This window comes from Bidens hawaiensis, unplaced genomic scaffold (genome assembly GCF_021521415.1).
Source record: "Bidens hawaiensis isolate Kalapana, Puna unplaced genomic scaffold, B.hawaiensis_p1.1 tig00007139_1, whole genome shotgun sequence".
NCBI lineage: Eukaryota > Viridiplantae > Streptophyta > Magnoliopsida > Asterales > Asteraceae > Bidens > Bidens hawaiensis.
This window is the reverse complement of record NW_027491492.1, coordinates 835,383-854,933: the sequence shown is the minus strand read 5'-3', so window position 1 is coordinate 854,933 and position 19,551 is coordinate 835,383. Positions and strand designations below refer to the sequence as shown.

The 19,551-nt window shown below is 39.5% G+C and overlaps 1 protein-coding gene across 1 annotated transcript; it reads left to right on the top strand.

The window, feature by feature from the left end:
- The first annotated feature begins 6,156 nt into the window (after positions 1 to 6,156).
- LOC143634693 (thylakoid lumenal 16.5 kDa protein, chloroplastic-like) lies at positions 6,157 to 19,259 on the top strand. The gene is made up of 5 exons (XM_077102709.1): positions 6,157 to 6,557; positions 15,321 to 15,403; positions 18,288 to 18,427; positions 18,549 to 18,621; positions 18,951 to 19,259. Exons 1-5 carry the CDS (start codon positions 6,304 to 6,306, stop codon positions 19,058 to 19,060), a joined length of 660 nt encoding a protein of 219 aa, XP_076958824.1. The 5' UTR covers positions 6,157 to 6,303; the 3' UTR covers positions 19,061 to 19,259.
- Positions 19,260 to 19,551: the final 292 nt, after the last annotated feature.

Genomic DNA, 19,551 nt, shown 5'->3' with positions numbered 1-19,551 from the left:
ATTTTAATTAAAATCGTGTTAACAACGAAGATTTATAATATTATTTTATATGACATATTGCAAATTTTATAGCATTTTGGACGAAAATAGATTTGCTATTATATTCATTCAATAATTCTAACTCATGGATTTTTTTTATTGATTTTTATTTTAAAGCTTTATACTTATCTAATACAAATGTTGGGTGACGTTATTGTACAATAATTGTTTAACACACGATAGGTACGCGAATCACGCTCAAAGGTAAAAAAACGCTCAAATGCAAAAAAAAAAAAAAAAAAAAACACTCAGCCAAAATAATAAAACGCTCAAAACGGTTTTCGTGAAGAAAAGTAAAAAAATTGATCGATTAACAATTCAAAACTGTTTATTTCGGTGAACCAATGATTAATAGGATATGTATTGACGATTTCGAGATATTGTGATGTGATTTCATGTATCGATTTCATGGATATAAGTATTATTGTACCTAATGTACGTTAAGCAGTTATCTTTTTTCTATCATTTCTCTACAAATGTTTATGTTATAACTTATATACACGATACATGATTCAATATCAAACTAACTAAACTTTAACCAATTATATACACATGTGTAGGTTATACGTGGTAGAGTGGGCAAAGCAATTCTGACTAATGATAAAACAATTGAAAAACTTGGGTTTAATATGCATCATAAACTCGAAATAAAACAAATAAAAATAATCACCGAAAAACTGAGCCATAACCGCCGGTTTAACCGACCATCGGTGACGCACATGTATAACCAATTTTGAATAACCAAACCCATGGTGATGGCCATATAAGAAATTTACCTAGAAAAAGTTTGAACATTGGACCTTTTCGATATCGTTCAAATGTTTTAGCATTAAGTCATCTTGTGATAATAATAACATCTACTAAATAATTTAAATAATTTTGTTTCTTTATTGATTAGTCTCATATTACATAATGATTAATTTTAATCTTTAATTGTAACCTAGTGATAGGAGGCTAAGGTTCTTTAGACCCATTCAATTCCAAATAGTATCATTTTTGATGGATTATGACAATGAAAGATTTAAGCTGAGCTTTACGAGGTTATCAGTTCGATCCCGAGCCTACCCAGGTTTCGTCCCACTATGTGTTATTTCTGAGAGTCCTGCTCTTGTGATGACACAACAACTGTCAAGTGGCAATCGGAGAGATGATTTCTCGAGGGAACATCCAAGCTGAACTCTAGAGCCGGCGTGAGCTCCGTTAAGGCAACATAGTCTGGCCATAATAAGGCAACATGACTATTCAAATTTAGGGAATGCGGTGACCAGGGGCGGACCTGTGTATTAGGTTGGGGCGGCCGCCCACCTAAATTTTTTTAGTGTTATTTGTATGTGAAAATCCCGATCGCCTCCCCGTAAAATTAGTATTAAATCCTGATGTCGTCACCCGAGAAAATAATTCTTAAGCACTGACGGTGACCTAATACACAAAAAAATCGTCGTTAAAAAAAACTAATGGTTATTTTTAATATTAGTATAGTATAAAAATATATATGCTTTTTAAAAATGTGATACATGGTTACATAGTAAATGCAAAGGAAAGATGTAAGGTGGAGACAGGGTGGGAGGTGGAAGGTGACCGAAAAGTTGAAAAGTGAGGTGCAATATGACGTTGACCCATCAATATGAATATCATCCAAGTGTGAAGAGTAGTCTAGAATATATTAATCAAATGTGAATGAATTGGAATCTGTAGCCATGGGTCGTGGCGGGCCCTGGCGTCTCATCTTTGTGAGATTAGGTGGCTTGTTTCATTGTTGAATGTTTCTAGATTTTATACTTGGGATGAGTTCACCGTTGGAAGTAGGTTCGTCCGCCAACCTTTTATCAAACAAACGAACGGTACCATACAATTAAGGATAGTTGTCATTTATCAACGAAATTAATTTGTTTCTGATATAAATGAATATAACAAATAATGTTTTATTTGATTTGACTAACCGAGAATGATTAGTGTCAACAATTTAGTCCGATTACTGAATTATATTCATATATTAAATTCACATATAGGTTATCACATAATACTCATGTATATTTTTGCTTTATAGTTAATAGTTTGCTTAACTCTATATATGATAAGATCTAAAAAGTCATTAAAAAATATTAGAACATTGTATGAACAAACAAATAATAACAAGCATAAATGGACGTAAATGAACGCATAATCATTTATACACACAATCGAATGACATGGCCTGTTTTCGTGTTTGTTCATTTAGTTAATCAAAAGAAAATCTCTGTTCAAATTTGTTCGTTTATTAAATGAGCAAACGTAAATCCTACCAAACAGTTTCCCAAACGTTAGCTTTGTTTACAAATTACAACTCTATTTACAAACACTTTTCTTATACCCTCTGTATAAACGATGATTTTCTTTATCATATTTTTAATATAATCTTGTAAATATATAAAAGAATATATTATAAAATATGTTCATATGTAAGGAAAATATTCCATGCCTCTTAATAATATTTTGGGTGAACATGTAAAATTTTGTGTAATGGTTTGTAATTTTATATCGTAGTTATGCAACATTTTATATTTTATTGTTATCTAGAAAATATATAGACGACAAAATAAGATAATAACAAAGTAACAACACGGATTTCCGAATATTGGAACAAGTTAAATGTTATGTTCTGGTTAAACTACAAATTTGCCGCGTGAACAAGCTGGTGCTAACGTAAACTAATTCGATTGTGTATTAATTTTGACTTAATAAATAACCTTGACTAATTTTCTTTGAAAGACTAATGTTGAATATTTTACTTTATTAAATTATAATTTTCAAATTATATAATATATGTTAATCTTTTTTAACATGACTTGTTTATAATTGAGTAAACATCATTTTCTTGCGGGGTAAATTTATAATTCTTTTAATTTTTTAAACATTATAAGACCATGTGTGATGAGCAATAACCTACTATTATGTAACTTAAATTAGACGTTGCCCACTGTTACAGAGAGCGTGAATTTAACGGCAACTGGCCAAGTGCCAAGGAAAAATAGGTTGGGCCCACCGCCCAAGGCAGTATGAACCAATCAAACCTTTTTTTTTGGTGTTTAGTTAAAAGTTAAAACCATTCCACCTAAATTAAATGTGGTTTTAGTTTAATGGTTTTTGCCTATGTAAACGTCTACATGGTACTTTAACTTGAAAAATCACAACACCGTCTAAACTTTTATCTTGTAAACTTTATAATTAACCTTTGTAAACGTTATAATCTTCTCAGGGCCGGCTCGTGGACCAACAAAATCATGCAAAAGCTTTAGGCTCACACTTAATTAAGGCCTTCAAATCCAAGAAGAAATATTATATACAAATATATTATAATGGACAAAGTATACTAAAAATTATGTATTTGTTTGTTGTTAAACTTTGTTTTTGTTAAGTTATATGTCATGAGTTCGAGACTTGTAATAATCAGTATATTTTTTAACAATTGTCATGAAGGGGTCAGAAAATTTCATATCGATTTAGACCTCTAAAATCGTTATATAATGTGTTTAACAACAATTAGGATCAAATCAAATAGTAGTAATTTTAGTGTTATTACTAATTTACTAAAAAGAGGAGACATGTAACTATGTTAAGATAATAATATTTTATTCTCTCTTTACATGAACACATGGATTCGAACACATATATAAATTTAGTTCGTAGATGAATGTAGTTAAGCAGGTAGACTAACCCGAGGTTTAGTCTCCAACTACTTCAACTCTACCTTTTTCATTGGAAAGTTAAAAGTTATATTCTTTTAGAAAATAATCATTTTGATTTTCTATCACCAGTTAATATATATATTAAAAAGAGGATTTACATTGTGAAAGAGAATTACTATTCAATTTAGAGAGTTTTTATTGGACGAACAACTCATACTCTTATATGCCTAAGACTAAAAAATTCGCTTGGCTTGTTTTCTTTTAAAATTTAGACAATTAAACGTTTAATTAAACTTAGTTATTTTTTTTGAGCAGCAATTAAACTTAGTTATTGAACGAGTTATTTGAAGCTAAAGTTATTTATTAAAAGTGTCATAGAATAACATTTTGAAATACAGGTTTACGATCTAAAATATATAATAGTTTTTTTTTAACAGTAAAAATTAGGTTATAGATCCATCAAGGTGGATAGCTTAACTGTATGTGATCCAGATTGGCCGTTCAATAATAATAATAATAATAATAATAATAATAATAATAATAATAATATTTTGGAAGGAAATCACGTAAAATAACTATATTGCAGAATTTCTCATTTTTTAGCAAAATAAAATAAAATAAGATTATTTAGTATGTTAAACAACTTATTTCATTAAAAGATATGTGATTATTAATTATAAAAATCCTCTTTAACTTCACATCCCTGCAAAGTAATAATTTCATATAAAATATTGTTAACTTTCTATTTTGGTTCTCACGAAGACATGATATGTTTTTCAAAGATTCATCAAATTCTATTGAAAAATAAATATAAGATATTGGTGAGATTAACATTTTTCCATATGTTATTTGACACGAATATTTAAGAATAAAAAATATATCAGTTTGAAATAGATGAAAGTGAAAAAACAGTTTTTATGATAAGAATAAAATAATTGATAATTGACAAAGACGTTAATATGCTATGGTAGGTGGTTATTGTTACACATTACAAAATTGACCGGGTAAATTGAACAAATAGAAGTAGTCACATCCAATTTTCATAGACTCGTCATGTATTATTGTATGATTCGTGACTTACGTGTTAGATTGGTTGGTAACTTATTAGTAACTTGGTTTAGCTAAAGTTATTTAGCTTGTATTTCTTCGTCAAGTACGAGTCTTTGTTCTCTCACTTAAATAATACAAATATACAATATGAACTAGCTCTTTCATTGATTTGTATTAGTTTCCAAGATAATAAGCTTGATTGTGTTATTCGTGACTTGTATAATATTGTTGTTAACTTGCGGTTCGACTTGTGAGACATGTGTAGGTTATGTAGATTGTAATGACTGTGGATAATCTTGAATGGCCAACTGTTCTTGATAGTCTGTACTCTGTACTCTGTAGTCAGCTATTGTTGATTACGTAGTTGTTATTGATATCATAGTTATAATTGACACATGTATATCTTTTCAACCGTTTCTCTTTAAACTCTCATTCACATATTTTGTTATTTTTCTAAAAGGCTTGTAACCTAATGATACATATATGTAATGTAATGTATTCCTCCCGTAAGGTTGAGGGTTTAAGTTCATGGGGACGAATAAACAAAACCTCCTCGTCTCTCTTCCACATAAACATCACATGACTCATTGGTTTTCATAAACTCATGGGTTGAAGCTACTCTTAATTTTTTTATCGAGTAAGAATCATTGATCAATTGCTGAAGATGAATTTTCGTGATTTTTGAAACTAAAATATTATCGTTGTGTTAATACAGTATTAGTTTATTAAAGTTACATAAATTATATTACATCATATTCATATGTAGCACACTCTTCTGAACTAGACAGTTATACGAACACTACCGACATACTATTGATACTTCAACGACGTGTTATATGATCTGTTTAACACTTTTTCACACATCAATGACCCATATAACTTTATACAACTCGTATGCTATTGAAAAAAATAGATGTTTTACATGTTTATACTTTATATAAAAAATAAGGTTACGAACCTTATAATATATAAAAAGTTTTTTTTTGAATGTCAAACTTTTGTACAATAATGTTGTTCCTATACTCCAATAAAATACACCTCCCAGTTATTTAACATGAGTTTCCATCAAAGAGGTATAACTTCTTATCATTAAGCCAAAACTCATTAAAAAACGTTATATGGTCTATATAATATGACTAAATCTAGTTAATGTGAAAATTGTATATCATGCATACGTCACACGACATGTGATGTATGAGTTGGTGTAGCTGTGTTGCAGTAGTTGCTAATCGGGCGGGATGGAGACTAGCGTTTAATCAGAATTAACTGAAATTTAATCAGATTAATCAAAATTAGTCGGATTAACTGGGATTAAAAGGCAATTAATCAAAGCCTAATTGAGATTTGTACAACTATGAGTGTTGGTACTTGATATAGAAGAACCATTCTAAAAAATATTTAATAAAGTGGAGAACCAAATGGAGGATATCAAGAAATCCAATATCTTATCCTTTTCCTAGTTCTATGGCTCTCTCCACCCCACCTTAAACATCATCTAAAAACAAAACAAAAACTTATGAAAAAAAGAGGGTAAAAAAAATATAAAAAAATGGCAGCCAATTTTCTCTCCAATCCAACCACCTTCCTCCCATCATCATCTTCCTTAACCTCTCACAAACACACATTCAAGAGAACTAGTGTATGCAAGTGCAAGTGCAAGTGCAAGTGCAAACCAGTGTGTAGATTACCAAACTACCCTCCACAAATCTCCAAGAGAAGCCTATCCATAAACCTTACTTCTCTTTTCTTATTGTCCTTAACTGGAAATGCCAATGCTGCCATTCTAGAGGCTGATGATGATTTGGAACTGAAGAAACACTAATCGACCCCGGCAGATTACGGATAATCTGGGGGTTAAATAGATGTTTCCCACGAGGGTTAGGTCCGGCAAGATGGTTATTCTTCTGATGACCTGCAAAACAGACACCGTGAGCTCGTCACTGAGAAGGGGGGTACCTCCTTGTGACCACCCTCCGGCGTGAGAATCAGACTAGATTGCTCTTGAATATAAGTGTATATTAAGAGAAATAGCTAGAGAGAAGATGATGATACCGTTCCAAGGTGTTGGAGTACTTATAGCCGAAGGTAGGTGTCCAAGAAGGTACAGCCGGCTGTATAATATTCCTTTTCTACCAACTGTGGGCTACGCACGTGCCGTGCTGGTGGTTGGTGGGTAGGCAGCGGCTGATAGTGACATGGCCGGCTGTGTACTATTCCTTTTTCACCAACTGCAGGCTATGTACATGCCACGACAAGGGTTGGTGAGTAGGCATCGGCTGATAGTGACATTAAGTACCAGAGCGTGCTGCTCGTCGTACTGTTGTCAGTGAGCTGTCGCAGCTTTGGTCAGATCTTTTGTACATACCTTGGCAGGTATAGTACAAAAGATCCTCCAGTAGCGTACGGACTGGCTCATTTGGGCGGGAGTTTTCCCGGCTTTGGGTGGGAGTATTCCCGGCTTGCTCATTCCCTCTTCAGGTGACATTACTGAATTATTTGAGAGTTAGTGCCTTGTGCGTGTAGCCTTGCTGTGCGGGTAGCCTTCCCTGATGGCTAGTATCCGTAGCTGCGGGAACAGGCGGAGTACGTCACCATTGGGAGGCTTTTCCTGCGGGAACAGCTTGCGTACTGCGCGTAAGGACGTCGCGTCTCTGAGCATGGTTGAACCTGCGGATCCAGTTGGTCTTTGCGCAGACATCCCTCTTTAAGGAGTCTTGCGAGTTCAACTGCGCAGACGTCCCTCTTCGAGGTGAGTCTTGCGGGTCCAACTGCGCAGACGTCCCTGTTTAAGGTGAGTCTTATGGGTCCAACCGCGCAGACGTCCCTGTTGAAGGTGAGTCTTGCGGGTCCAACTGGGCTCTGCTGGGACCTACATCTTCAAAACTTCTTCATTGGCGCCATCCGTGCATAAAAGCTAGAACTTATTCTTTTTCAGTTTTTTCAAAACTTCTGGAAAGATGGTTAACGTTACTCCGGTCCCAAGGCCAGCGAGTGACCAAGAAATCCCGGTAATCACAACCCCAGCTACTGGGAGGAACACCGGCGAGTACACAGATTTTACGAACACTACCCCGGTTACTCAAGCCGGGGCAAGTGCAGTAAATTTTACGAACACTACCCCGGTTACCCAAGCGGGGGCAAGTGCAGTAAACAATCATCCCTTGGGATTCATTAATACCCAGGCGGAAAGACAACAGACGAGGCTCCCCCGCCAAACACTTGATCAAGTTAAAGCGTGGGCGGAAGCACGTCAGAAGGAATTCCAAGCTGAGTTGGACGAACGCTTACGTTCACTCCAACAGGCTGACGAATTCGGAAGCACTCGACAACGGCTCAACATGAGCAATGAGTACGAGTCCTCGGACGATGATCGGGAGGAATCCGACAGTGACGCAAACCCTCGCCATAGGGCGAAAGGGAAGCGTAACGAAACGGACTTCCAACCGAGAAGGAATTTTGGAGAAACCTTCAAACAAAGGAACGCGGGGGGAAACCCACGTGACTTCTCCAAAACCTTTAGACCAACTGCTGCAAATGCGGGAACATCCAAGTTTGCAAGGGACATTGAGGAAGCAATCGCCCCGAAGAGTGCCAAGCAGATGCCCAACATCGGCACTTATGATGGTATATCCGACCCAGACGATCACTTGAACAGATTCATAGCGGGGGCAACCGTCAGCAACTGGACGGAACCCACGTGGTGTTATATGTTCCAGATGACGTTGGTTGGAGCGGCTAGAGCGTGGTTTGACCGTCTACGGTCCACCACATCTACGATTGGGCGGACTTTCAACATAAGTTCAGCCAACACTTCAGTCAACAGAGGAAATATACTGAAGAGCAGTGGACGATCCTCAACTGCGTTAGAGAGGAGAATGAATCTTTACTAGACTTCATCACTCGCTTCAACTCGAAAAAGCTGAGTCTGGGCACTATAAGCAAAGATCTTGTTCGCGCCGCTTTCATCCAGGGCGCCGAATACCCAGAGCTTATCCGCACATTGACGGGTAAAGACGGCATGCCATCCACATGGGATGCCATCATGACGGCGGCCAAGCGCTTTGCCGAAACAGAGAAGCAACTGGGTGGGGATCTACCCCAGAGTACAAACCTCTACGAGCAAAGGATTAGAGAAAACAACGACCGGACCGCCCGGCAAAAAAAACAGAGGAAGCTAGGCATTTGGCAGTCAAGGGTAAACTTTGACACCTCATCCAGCTCTCGCTCTTTAGTAGGCGGAAGGGATAACACGCACCCATCAAGCCGATACCCCCGGTGGACGCCGCTCACCAAAAGCGTCACGGAGATATTTGCCACTGAGAAACTCCCATGGCCAAAAGCTCCAACGGTCCGGCACCGACCTGACGCGGATCAGAGCAAATCCTGTGACTTCCACGGGACAAAGGGTCACACCACTGAGAAGTGTATATCCTTGAGGGATATTGTTGAAACATTCGTCAAGGATGGAAAACTTACACACCTTGTGGCATCAATCAAGAATGGAGGGAAGAATGACAACCGATACAAAAACAACGGACGAAAGCCCGTTGACATCAGCATCCACATGGTTCATAGTAACATCAGAGGAAGAAAAAGACGGACGACAGAACCATGCGCATGGAAGGAAGCTGAGGTGCGCTTCCCGCGAGTGCCAGGAGGACCCAGCAAAGAGGGCCCTATCGTCATCAAAAGCCAGCTGGGGCATTACATCACTTCCCGCATTCTTGTTGACAACGGCGCCTCGTCAACGGTTATGTACAGGCAGTTCTTCGACAAGCTAGACGACGAAGACAAGGAACGCCTGGAAACGGTCTACGCCTCGATGGAAGGGTTTGACGGCAGCACAAACACCCCCCTGGGTATCCTCTCCTTCCCCGTCATTCTCACAGATGGGAAACACTCCCGCACAGAAGATGTGGACTTTGTCGTAATGAGGAAGCCACACCACACATACGACATTCTCTTCGGGAGAGACGGGATGGCAAGATTCAATGCCGTGGTATCTTTCGTCCACGGCATGATGGGATGGCCAACAGCTGAGGGCGTAGCGATGGTCACCGGTATTCCCCAGGTATGCATCGCATCTGTCTCATCAACACCCAAACCAAAGATGGCTAAACCAACCATCACCGAACCAGAAGAATGAGCCTTCAATGGCAAATACCCCGACCAGGCGGTTACCATTGGCCCAACAGTCACTGATCCTACGCGCACCTTACTCAAACGCTTACTACAAAAAAACGCGGACATCTTCGCGTGGACACCAACTAACATGACTGGTGTACCTCGAAGTAAGGCAGAGCATAAGCTCAAGTGTGACCCGGCTTTCACGCCAGTCATACAAAAGTGCAGAGTAATGAGGGCGGAACAAGCTAACGCGTGTAGAACCCAAGTCAAGAAACTCCTTGACGCGGGCATCGTACGCGTTAGCAGATATCAAACATGGGTTGCAAATCCCGTCATGGTACCGAAGTCTAACAAGCAATGGCGCATGTGCATAGATTTCAAAGACTTAAACAAAGCATGCCCCAAAGATTGTTACCCGTTACCCGAAATAGATCTTAAGGTAGATTCGTTAGTACCGTTTCGCCTTAAATGATTCCTTGATGCGTATAAAGGGTACCATCAAATCCACATGGCCGTTGACGATCAGGACAAAACCGCATTTCGGACGCCCGATGGCACATTTTGTTATCAAATGATGCCATTCGGACTTAAGAATGCCGGGTCCACATACCAACGCCTGATCGACAAAGAGTTTCATACCCAAATTGGGAGGAACTTGGAAGTCTACATGGATGACTTGGTCATCAAAAGCCTTGACCCAGAAACAATGTTGAAAGACATCGAAGAAACTTTCAACACGCTCAGAAAGATAAACATGAAGCTCAACCAGAGCAAGTGTTCCTTTGGGATGGAAGAAGGGAAGTTCTTAGGAGTCATTGTTACTAAAGATGGCTTCAGAGCGAACCCTGAAAAGGTCGAAGCCATTATCAAAATGGAATCACCTACTACCATCAAGCAAGCTCAGACACTGAATGGACGCCTAGTTGCACTTAACCGCTTCTTGGCAAACCATGCGGATAGGTCGTTCCCATTCGTGTCGACGCTGAGAAACTGTTTAAAGAAAACGCACTTCCGCTGGACACCAGAAGCGGAAGCAGCTTTTCAGGAAATTCGGTCACGCTTGATCGAACTCCCAACGCTCACAGCACCAGAAGCGGGGGAGGAATTAATCCTATACCTCTCCGCCACAGATAGAGCAACCGGGGCCGTCCTGCTAGTCGAGCGAAAAGGCATCCAGATGCCAATCTACTATGTTAGCTGTGTCCTAACAGACGTAGAAACCCGGTACTCTACCCTGGAAAAATTAGTCTTAGCACTTGTACAGGCTTCACGCAGGCTAAGACGATACTTCCAAGGTCACCCAATCACCGTTCTCACCAAATTCAAACTCGCAAACGTTCTAGGCAAACCCGAATTGTCGGGACGCCTAGCCAAATGGGCAATAGAATTGGAAAATACGCGATAAAGTACAAGCCGCGACCAGCCATAAAAGGCCAGGTCTTGGCCGACTTTATTGCAGAAGTCCCCGCCTCACGGGAGAAAGAGTGCCAGGAAGAGGCTCAACCCTCTCCAGCACAGGACATCGATGATGTCTGGCGACTCTACACTGATGGAGCAGCCAGCAACGAGGGCTCAGGCGCATGATTGAAACTAATCAACCCAGCGGGCCAAGAATACACTTATGCTATTCGACTGGATTTTCCAAGCACAAATAACGAAGTAGAGTATGAAGCATTCTTGGCCGGGCTGAGAATTGCGCGTAAGATGGGAGTGAAGAACTTGGAAGCCCACGTGGATTCCATGTTAGTAGCCAACCAAATAAACGGGACGTACACGGCCGTGAACGACACAATGGCGCTGTACCTCGCACAAGCAAAAACCCTCATGCGCGATATTAACGATTGTAAGGTCATACACGTCAAGCATAGCGAAAACAAATCTGCGGATGCGTTAAGCAAGCTTGCGTCATTGGCCTTCACCCACTTGGGAAAGGATATCCGCATTGAACTCCTTGGCGCACCATCAGTCCCGCACAAGGAAATCTGTGTCATCCAAACCGGCACAGAAAATAATAAATTACCTTGCGACGGGTATACTACCAGAGTCAAAAACACAGGCAAGAAAACTACGCTGTAAAGCACTGAACTATCAACTCATCGATGACATTCTTTACAGACGTAACTTTCTTGGCCCACTCCTCAGATGCGTTGACGACCAAGATGCCGACTACCTCCTAGGGGAAGTACACAAAGGCATCTTTTACATACACACAGGTCCACGCGCAGTTGTAGCTAAGCTAAACAACGCGGGATACTTTTGGCCGGGGATGCATACGGATGCACTGGCATACATCAGAAAGTGTAGGTCTTGCCAACTCTACGCACCAAACACGCATCGCCCGAAGAATGAACTTGTTCCAGTCACCTCTTCATGGCCATTTCAGAAGTGGGCCATCGATGTGACAGGCCCATTTCCCACAGCAGCAGGGAACGTTCAGTATCTAGTGGTAGCCATCGACTACTTCACCAAGTGGATAGAAGCAAAACCCTTAGCCCAAACAACCGCAAAACATATCAAAAAATTTATTTGGGAATTTATTATTTGTCGTTTTGGACTTCCACAGAATCTGGTGAGCGATAACGGCACCAACTTTGCTGACAAGAAGCTACAACAGTGGCTGAAAGAACTTCAAATCATCCACACATTTACCTCAGTGGCGCACCCGCAGGGTAATGGTGAGGTGGAAAGAGCAAATAAGAGCATCGTCAACGGCATCAAGAAAAGACTCCTGGAACACAGATCCGGCTGGGTGGACGAAGTTCCACACGTCCTTTGGGCACACAGAACGATGAAAAAGGCAAGTACGGGAGAAACCCCGTTCAGCCTCACTTATGGCACTGAAGCCATGGTCCCGGTCGAAATTGGTCTACCCTCACCAAGGGTCTTGATTCAACCAAAGGACAATGATGCGGAAAGACGGTTAGACCTTATGCTAACCGAGGAACGCAGAGACTTAGCCGCAGCGCGTGAAGAGAACTACAAGCGACAAATGCAAAAGTACTACAACACGCGGGTAAAACTCTGCAACTTCAATGTCGGAGACTACATACTGCGTAACAACGAGGCTTCGAACCAAGAACGCCCAGGAAAGCTGGCCCCGGTCTGGGAAGGGCCATACATTATCAAAGAAGTTTTGGGAAATGGCGCATACCGGCTCGAAAGGCTCGATGGCACCCCCATCCCAAGAACATGGAATGGAGCTCAATTACGCAAATGTTATATGTAGATCAATTCCAAACTTATAAAGAAACGGCCTAGAGCCACTTCTAATGGAAATGATTCTCCTTTATCACATTGTGTTGATCGCTTTACATTTATACTTATGAACTTTCCGGACGGATATGCCGGTATTCACCGCATAAATATGGAAAGAAGTCGTTGCGTGTGGACGGCGGCAAAACCAGCATAAACAAAAAACGGCAAAAGTTTATAAGGAAAAGATGAGGAAAACCTTCACGCAGGTCAGTTATAGGTAAAGTTTGGTCATCCCACTAAATGAAAGTGACGGTCCTACCCGCACAACCATGATAGAGGAAACTGAACATTAACCTATTGACAACCGCGCGTCGAAAGGTTAACTTAAAACACTTGGAAAATTGCTAAGTTAAACTAAAATATGCATGAGCAAGTCATATAACGTTTACAACGCAAGTCAAAAAGATTCAAAAGTAAGCGGGAATACACCCCCTTACCTTGGCAACCAAGTAACTATAAGACAGGTGCGGGTACAGTGTCAAGGCAAAACCCTTCACATACTTAGCACCTGCAGGGAATTGAAGCCAAGAATACCTTGGCAACCAAGTAACTATAAGACAGGTGCGGGTACAGTGTCAAGGCAAAACCCTTCACATACTTAGCACCTGCAGGGAATTGAAGCCAACAATACCTTGGAAGTAAAGTAACTATAAGACGAGTGCGGGTACAGTGTCAAGGCAAAACCCTTCACATACTTAGCACTCGCAGGGAATTGAAACCAAGAAGGATCTTCTGGGCCATGCTTGCGGAAACGGAAATAACATCCCCGCATAGCGGGAACGTTGAGAACTAGATTGTTTGAAGCTCCAAGATGGAATTGGTTGTTTAACATAATTGATCACTATGTTTAAAACTACCAAAACCTCATGGAGAATCTACACAAGTGGGACTCAACGCTCCTGACTTGCGAGGAGGTTACAGACCTACCCGCATCATACCCAAAGATCAAGCAGAAAATTCGGGAATTTCTGCACGTGACATTAGGACTTCCGCGGGAAGAATCCCCATGGAAAACCTTAAAACTAAACCCTTTTCAAAACCTCTTGCTTAAGTCCAAAAGTTCACCTCACTTATTAACAATTCATGAGAAGAACATTGGACTGGGGGGACTTGAAGAGGTAGGTCCCAGCAGAGCCCAGTTGGACCCGCAAGACTCACCTTCAACAGGGACGTCTGCGCGGTTGGACCCGTAAGACTCACCTTAAACAGGGACGTCTGCGCAGTTGGACCCGCAAGACTCACCTCGAAGAGGGACGTCTGCGCAGTTGAACTCGCAAGACTCCTTAAAGAGGGACGTCTGCGCAAAGACCAACTGGATCCGCAGGACCAACCATGCTCAGAGACGCGACGTCCTTACGCGCAGTACGCAAGCTGTTCCCGCAGGAAAAGTCTCCCAATGGTGACGTACTCCGCCTGTTCCCGCAGCTACGGATACTAGCCATCAGGGAAGGCTACCCGCACAGCAAGGCTACACGCACAAGGCACTAACTCTCAAATAATTCAGTAATGTCACCTGAAGAGGGAATGAGCAAGCCGGGAATACTCCCGCCCAAAGCCGGGAAAACTCCCGCCCAAATGAGCCAGTCCGTACGCTACTGGAGGATCTTTTGTACTATACCTGCCAAGGTATGGACAAAATATCTGACCAAAGCTGCGACAGCTCACTGACAACAGTACGACGAGCAGCACGCTCTGGTACTTAATGTCACTATCAGCCGCTGCCTACTCACCAACCTTTGTCGTGGCATGTACATAGCCTGCAGTTGGTGGAAAAGGAATAGTACACAGCCGGCCATGTCACTATCAGCCGCTGCCTACCCACCAACCACCAGCACGGCACGTGCGTAGCCCACAGTTGGTAGAAAAGGAATATTATACAGCCGGCTGTACCTTCTTGGACACCTACCTTCGGCTATAAATACTCCAACACCTTGGAACGGTATCATCATCTTCTCTCTAGCTATTTCTCTTAATATACACTTATATTCAAGAGCAATCTAGTCTGATTTTCACGCCGGAGGGTGGTTACAAGGAGGTACCCCCCCTTCTCAGTGACGAGCTCACGGTGTCTGTTTTGCAGGTCATCAGAAGAATAACCATCTTTCCGGACCTAACCATCGTGGGAAACATCTATTTAACCCCCAGATTATCCGTAATCTGCCGGGCTCGATTAGTGTTTCTTCAGGAACTCTTGGAGAAAGTCAAGCAAGATAGAAAGAAAAGAATTGAAAAACAAACTGTTCTTAATTCAGCCAATAAAGATAAAGGTTAGTTTCGTCATTTATCATCCCGTTAACCTTTAATTATTTGTGTTTATGTAACATTATACATTATTACTAAAAATTACATATGTAACCCATTTTTATTATTTTATTAATGTCCTGAAACTACATGTAGTTGTGAAAGAGTTAATAGCCATTTTCGTCCCTGTGGTTTGCTACTTTCGCCACTTCAGTCCAAAATTTTTAATTTTGTCAATTTAGTCCTCATAGTTTTAAATTTTAGCCAATTACGTCCCATCCGTCTAACGGCATCCAGCTATGCCGTTAGTTTAAGGGTATTTTTGTCTTTCTCCTTTTAATTTTGAGTTAATGGTCATTTTAGTCCCTGTGGTTTGATATCTTTGCCAATTCAGTTCAAAGTTTGAAAATTTGTCAATTTAATGTTCAGTTTAATTCAGTTTTTTTTATTTTTTATGTTTTTTGTTTATAACCCTAAAGAGCATAATTCAAGCCCAAAACCATCGAGCAACCTCAAATACTGGTATGCATTTACTCTGTTGACAACAATAATCATACCCCCCCTTATATTTAGTTTCTAGACATTTCCTAAAATCTTCTCCATGGTGGAATTCAATGGTAAAGTGGTCAAGGTAATTCCCTGAAATCGAATTATACACAAAAAACTAAAAATTGTTTTGTTGATTAATGTATAATAGTTGATTACGACCCAGATTTTCGTTATGATATGTTAATCTCTAAACCCTAAATATTATGCATTCATCAAAGAAACGATTTTTAGTTTTTTCCGTACAATTCGGTTTCACGGAATTGCTTTGACCACTTTACCATTGAATTCCACCATGGGGGAGAGTTTAGGAACCGTCTAGAAACTAAATACGAGAGGAGGGGGTATGATTACTGCTGTCGACAGAGTAAATGCAGACTTGTTTTGGGCTTGGATAATGCTCTCTAGGGTTATAGAAAAAAACTGACTTAAATTGACAAAATTTCAAACTTTGGACTGAATTGGCAAAAGTATCAAACCACAGGGACGAAAATGACCAATAACTCAAAATAAAAAGGAGAAAGACAAAAATACCCTTAAACTAACGGCATAGCTGGATGCCGTTAGACGGATAGGATGTAAATGGCTAATATTTAAAACTATGAGGACTAAATTGACAAAAATACAAATTTTGGACTGAAGTGGCGAAAGTAGCAAACCACATGTACGAAAATGGCCATTAACACAATCATTGCTTATTTGAAGATTATGTAGACAACATTTTGTTATGTTGGAGTGTAACATTTATTTATCAGTTTTAGTCACTTTAGATAGAGAGGTATATCATCCTATATCATAAATAAAAACAATCCACGCCAACATTTTGAACATTTGTCACGTCACTTTATAAAATGTTGACTCGTTTAAAGAGTTAAAAGTTACATTTTAGAAAATTTTACAAGTGTATTTTAAAGCCTCTCTCCATTCAGACACCCAATTTGCTATTTAGACACCCCGCCCTACCTATACTACTCGCATAACTTATACGAGTAGTATAGATGTCAGCTTTATGTCAGAACCCGTTGACCGTATAATACGAGAAGGTCTATACGAGTAACCCCCTATACGAGTAGTATGGGCCATACGAGATTATTTGAATTTTCATATGGCATGACAGCTTCCTACTTTCTGCCATGACACATTTTTTGAGACTGCCTATACGACCATGTCCCATACGAGTTACACGAACTATACGTCTTGATTGTCATCATCAGAAAATGACATATCTAACTCGTTTTTTTTATTATTAAATTTTTTGATATGTTAGAATACTATGCAGTGAAACTATATAAGCTCTATATATATTTGATTGGTTAGAATATTATGTCGTGTCATTTAATTAACAGTGGAATCTTGTTTCGCGTCAAATAATTTACCGATATCATATCGTGTCAAATAACTGGAATAATATTATATCGTGTCAAATTATTACCCTGCCTGTACGAGTCGTATAAACTATACTACTCGTATAAAACTGGTCATTCACAGGTCTTCCTAGACATGGTACACTGAACTAACGAGTCGTATAGACTATGCTACTCGTATAAGCCTTAAGTCTAGTCTAACATTATCTAAAAAGATGCGTACACGTACATCTGAAAAGCTGGTACGTACGGTCTGAGAAGGGTGTGTGGTGATCCAAAACGACTCGTATAGGCTATACTAGTCGTAAAGAGGGTGTATGAGGATTATACGAGTAGTATAGGCTATACTATTCGTATGGATACCAACAATGTCTCGTATAAGCCATACGACTCGTATAATAATTTGGTCAAACACCTTTTTCAAAAAGCTGGTAGTTGTCATTGTATGGATATCTATACGAGTCGTATAGAGGGTGTATGAATATTGAAGCAGGGTGTCTTATTAGCAGGCCCCTATTTTAAACAAACGCAACGACTTTAATTTATAATAAAGTTGGGTCGAGTTGGAAACCAATTTGAAGGCAAGAATGTTCAGCTTGATCAAACCGGTTTGGATCAGGTTGAAACCAGTTTGGAACAAAAAAAAAGCCGTTTTTTACGCACGTTTTTCAAATTGGGTCGGGTCCAAACTGTTTTAAGGGAATGAGGCTACGAACCAGTATACCACCCGGCGGGTTGGGTCCGTTCCTAAACGGGTTTGAGCCGAACTAGTTTTTTTTTGGTGTAGCGGGTTGGGTTTTAAACTGGGTTGGTGGGCCTAAGCCGATTATTTTATTAACACCTCTAAGCTCAGAGACTATATAACATATATCAAAATTGTGTTGAGGGACTCTTTGGAACAAAGTAATATATATTTAAGAGGTTGATTCATGTAACTAATGTATATAAATTTTTTAACTAATCTTGTAAAGCTAAAACAATATTTTTAAATCTAGTACAGAATATCTACAAGATGTTATTTACACACTTAGCAAAGTAGGCCAAGCCATAGAGAACAATGATCTCCCATCAGCTAGTTCCATCCTCGGTCAAACCCCTGACGCTGACTGGCTCAAGAAGGCTAATGCAGCCCTCTCACAGGTCGGATATCGTTTTTCCTATATTTTGTGTCGTTTATGCTTCACAGTGTTGTACGTTGTGTTTCCACAACGTACAACCCTTGAAGCAAGACAATCGTACTTGACGATTTGTATTTCCACAGCTGAGTTCAAGCCCCGAGGAAAAGGAGGAAGTGGATACATTCAACTCTTCATTGACTTCTTTGTATTCATCAGGTACATTTGACTATTTGACTTGTGTGATCAATGCCAGTGTTGTAGAACTCGTTACGTGCTAGTTGGCCGGTGGGGGCCGGGATTAATTAGATTGGAATTTTATATGTAACTTTTCAGATATATTTATTTAAAGTTTTACATATAATTTTTCAAGATAAGAATAAATTTTTAAATAAGGTTTGACCAATTTTGTGCGGCTTTGACTGATTTTGACTGATGACCGATTTTTATTTCTAGTAATCGATCAGTGCTGCCTAGAAACGATTTTTACAACACTGATTGACGCATAAACTTATATATATACATTATTGAATTTATATTTTATGCAGTAACAAAGAATGATATAGAAGGATCAAAATCAGCCTTTGTGGACTCAGCCAGTGCATTTGAGAAGTGGACAACGTTGACTGGTTTAACTGGTCAACTTAAAGGGCTTTGAGCAAAGTGTAATTTTGAGTTATTTTTATTTTACAATTTAAGGTTTATATGACAAGCAATTTGCTTGCATTAACCCAAATTACCATTTTTTTTTACAAATAATTTGCTTATATTCGATCCGTGTGTAACAAAAAACTAAAGTTGTATCGTACTCATCAGTTCTTGTATCTTTTTGGTTATTAAAGATACCGTTTATATCTTATTTTTTTTTAAATAATGTTTTCACTAAAAAAAAGATTCAATTACAATAGAGAGGCTGGTAAACGGGCAACAAGCTCCGCTGCCACCCCCTTTTGAATGACAAAACAGATCCTACTGAAAACAAAGTTATCGTTCTTTGGCGTCTTTGAGTTACTGTGCACGACCCGGTGAACTCTTTTTAAAAACGTAGCAGCATCGGGGGTAATGGTTTTAACAACTTATATACATAACATAAACTTGTATAGAAACAGAAAAACCATATAATTTAAGAACCAAATATTATACCAACTC